General features: G+C 43.2%; 1 protein-coding gene across 1 annotated transcript; it reads left to right on the forward strand.

The window, feature by feature from the left end:
* The first annotated feature begins 1,837 nt into the window (after window positions 1-1,837).
* LOC139705658 (olfactory receptor 2T29-like) lies at window positions 1,838-2,800 on the forward strand. Its single transcript, XM_071611811.1, has one exon. The coding sequence runs from the start codon at window positions 1,838-1,840 to the stop codon at window positions 2,798-2,800; it is 963 nt and encodes a 320-aa protein (XP_071467912.1).
* The last annotated feature ends 1,536 nt before the right edge of the window (window positions 2,801-4,336 follow it).

The following is a 4,336-nucleotide window of genomic DNA, read 5'->3' on the forward strand; positions in this document are numbered from 1 at the left end:
GTGCCTTCCAGCAAGGGCTGTCAAAAGTGGACTATCACATCTGATTTAGGAAATACTACAAGGGAGAAAATGTGCTTCAACTTTCCTTTCTTAAAAAAATACCTTTGTATTCTAGCTACTGTTAGTCTTTCTAGAGAGAAGAGACATCAGACTCTCAGGCTGAGAGAGAATCAAATTTAACAGTTATGCTTTCAGAGGCAGAAGATTGGAAAGGTTTAATCTCTTTAATAGAAAACGTGGAAGAAGCCACTATTGATTTCCTTAAGAAAGGTGGGGCACATTTTATGTTCATTGCCCTTTTTACTTATTTTGTCACTATATAAAAATCCTGCCTCAAATATTATGGATGCTGTTTTCCCTGTAGAGTCTGAAAATGACCTCTAGAAGTGCAGACAATGTTAACAAGCCCTTGACCTGTGTTCAGCATCTACACAGAGGTGGCTGAGCATCAAGAAAAAGCAGGCAACAGTGAGCTGCCCTGAGACCTCTCCGTGTGGTTCTGTTAACTCTCTGTCTCTCAGTGTCCATGAAAATTGATTGTGGCTGTAAATAAACCAGATGGTGTTGGAAAAACAGCCAAAGCCTTTCTGGTGAATAGCAGTGGTCCCCAAATGCTTGTTCTGCACCTGAGATTGAGTGCAAATGGCAGAGCTTGAAGATGGACCGGGAGGAGCCCTGGCTGGGCTGAATTTTCATAAGAGCTTTTCCAGGAAGCTGTGCTTAGTGAGGGTCATACCAATAACTATCTCAGACAGTTGTTCATATTTATATTTATTTATTCATTTTATATAAAATAAATAATGCAACATAAAAATTGTCAAATCCAAATACTTTCCTTAAAGTTGATTGTAAGCTTTATTTGCATGTCTTTTCTCATGTAATCCTGAAAACCAAATATTGGAGACATAAATAGTTACCCAAATTGGAGAAATGAAGGACGGTATCTCATAACAACAGCAGTGACAGCCAGGTCTAGGATAGGTTCTGAAGAGTGGGTAGTGCAGATGTCAATCAACAGCATGCCTGTTTCTCCATTTATCAAAGTCAGAATTCAGGGAACTTTCATTTCTTTGCCTCACTTCATCCTCACCACTGGACTCAGATGTTATTCTCATCATCTCTCAGGCAGAGTGGACAAGGAAGGGGAGGTCAGGGGTAGCAAGAGTCAAGGTTGGAAACCAGCCATGACCTTGGATTTTTATGGATGGGTGCTCCTCAGATCTCAAAAGGTTTGGTCCTGTGTGAAGACTGCAGTGTGCTGGAGAGAACAGCAGAGTCATTCCAGACTCACAGAACCTCCTGGCATGTCCTGGTCCTATAGGCTTGGGGGGTTCAAATGTTAAATATGCATTCCACAAATTATGTCTCAGCAACTTTTTAAACATTTTGAATATACCGTATAGATCTGAGAGTCTTAGAATGCCAGCTAAAACCAGATTGTTAAACCAGAAATATTAACACTTATTTCACACTTGAATAACTTAAACTCAGGAATTAGTGATTCCCCTTGTTTGCAAATGTCCCCTACTTTTTTGAGCAACAATTATGAATATACCCACTTGTCATTGACAAACTGCTTTCTTCAGGAAGTTCATGAACTTGAACTGTTGCAACCTCACAAGTTACCAACTCACTTCACACACAGGTGAGCTTTTAGATACTTTTTTAAAAATATTGTTTACTACAGGTCATCTGAATTCCTAGGATCTACAGGCTCTGGAACGTCCTCTGGTTGCCACAATCAGGCTGGTGCACAGGTGTGTGGCAGCTCAAAAGTCACTTCAGCCCTCTGTACAACATTAACCCAAAGCTTTCTTGGTGGCCAAGTTAGAGCCTCATGGACATCACCACCTGGATGACCAACCACACAGGGTGGGCAGATTTCATGCTGGTGGGTCTCTTCAGGCAATCCCAACACCCAGCTCTGCTTTGTGTGGTCATTTTTCTGGTTTTCCTGATGGCCTTGTCTGGAAATGCTGTCCTGATCATCCTGATACACTCCAGTGCCAAACTCCACACCCCCATGTACTTCTTCATCAGCCAGCTGTCCCTCATGGACATGATGTACATCTCCATCACTGTGCCCAAGATGCTCCTGGACCAGGTGCTAGGTGTGAGTACCATTTCTGTCCCTGAATGTGGGATACAGATGTTCCTCTACTTGACACTAGTAGGTTCTGAGTTTTTCCTTCTGGCAGCCATGGCCTATGACCGCTACATGGCCATCTGCCATCCACTTCGCTATCCAGTCCTCATTAACCATAGAGTGTGTCTCCTCCTGGCATCTGGCTGCTGGTTCCTGGGATCAGTGGATGGCTTCATGCTGACTCCTGTCACCATGACCTTCCCATTCTGCAGATCCCGGGAGATCCAGCACTTCTTCTGTGAAGTCCCTGCTGTGATGAAGCTCTCCTGCTCAGACTCCTCGCTCTATGAGACGCTCATGTACCTGTGCTGTGTCCTCATGCTCCTCATCCCTGTGACAGTCATTTCAGGCTCCTATTCCTGCATCCTCCTCACCATCCACAGGATGAACTCAGCAGAGGGCAGGAGGAAGGCCCTGGCCACCTGCTCCTCACACATGATGGTGGTCACACTCTTCTATGGTGCTGCCGTCTACACCTACATGCTCCCCAGCTCCTACCACACCCCTCAGAAGGACATGGTGGTTTCTGTGTTTTACACCATTCTCACCCCTGTGCTGAACCCCTTAATCTACAGTTTCAGGAACAAGGATGTCACTGGGGCTCTGAGGAAAATGTTGAGTGTGGGACCTGTCTTTCAGGAAACAGTAAAGTAGGGGATTTGAGTTCCATGGTTTCTCCTTCTCTCCACATCAGATGATGAAGATCTCCTGGTGCCGTCTCCTGGGTTACTACTCCACAGTGCTGTACCCCTTTGCTCCTCTCAGGGGCGAGCCTCCCCAGTCCACTGCTTGTGCATTCAGAGTCCTCATGCAGCTCCCCTGGATCCACCTTATATACCTAAGTTGACAAGGACTTTCTCCTTCTGGGGGAAAATATTCATATCATTACAAAATACATAGTGGATATTTAGACAAAGTGGACATAAAGTGTCCTATTGATAGGTGGAGAGAGGCAAGGGATGGTGAAGAATATGTAGACAATTAATGGGTACACAGTAAACCATAGATGAGTCGAAGTTTAGGGTTCATGGGAGTTAGTTGTACTATTCTTGTTCATGCTAATATTCTGCAAGTTTCAAATCACATATAAGAGTTAAATAACAGGCTTTCCTTCCTTTTATAAAAAGGACATTTCTGCTTGTGGCAGTGTGACATAGTATCTAGGATAACATGCTCATATCATTGTGTCTAATTTTACTTAGACAGTGCAGCTCTTTCTTTGCCTTCCTTGAGGAACATTCTCAAGATTCAACCATGAGGGTATCCATTGGTTGTTGCTCTCTGAAATCTTTAGGATCCTGTTATGTGAAAAAGATTCAAGACCACATGGATGACCATGGGGGAAATGCCAATTCTGGGTGGAAGGAGGGTTTCACGCAGGCTCCCTACCAGAGATGCATCTGAGGTAGTACTTGAAACATTAAGAGATGTGGTTTGGATGTGGTATGTTCACCAGAGCTCCTGTACCAATTCAGGGATATTCAGGAGGAAAATGACTAGATTATGGAACTATAACGTAATCATTCCATCTTTTTTTAATGGACTTTCTGGGAGTTAAGTGTAGGCAGGTGGGGTTTGTCTGGATTAGATGGGTCACTTCCCTTGAGCCCTGGAAAGGTGCTTCTTCTCTTTGGTTGAAATAACAGACATTTGTACAAGAGAGATTTCATCCTCATAGCCAAAGAAAAAGTTGTCCCCTCCAAGAAAATGGCATTAAAACCTTACTACAAAGTTTACACATAGAATCTTGCTTAGGATTACATTCAAATTCGAATTCCAAAAACAATAGGGAGGGCCATTGAGTTTCCCAGTAGACTCCATCCTGCTTAGAATCTCTGAGTGGCCCTAGCTACTAGGGACTTTTTTCTGCATTGTAATGCTCTTGCTCTTGTTATCCTTCCCAACTTCAACATTGTCCTGCTATCCTGTGTGGACCCCTGTTTCCACACCCCCATGTACTTCTTAGTAATTTTTCTTTTTAGATCCAGACTTAAACTTGACCCCATGCCCCAGATGCTGTTCCACCAGCAGAGTGTACCCCAAACAAATTATTGCTGTCTCAGAAGTAAATGTACTAAAAATAAAAAAAATAAATAACTCAACCTCATTTCTTAGAAATTTGAAGGAGGATATTTTAGAAGACACCAAAACATACTAAGATTTTCCCAGCACACAAACACTGAAAGGAAT

Source organism: Marmota flaviventris, chromosome 5 (assembly GCF_047511675.1).
Source record: "Marmota flaviventris isolate mMarFla1 chromosome 5, mMarFla1.hap1, whole genome shotgun sequence".
NCBI lineage: Eukaryota > Metazoa > Chordata > Mammalia > Rodentia > Sciuridae > Marmota > Marmota flaviventris.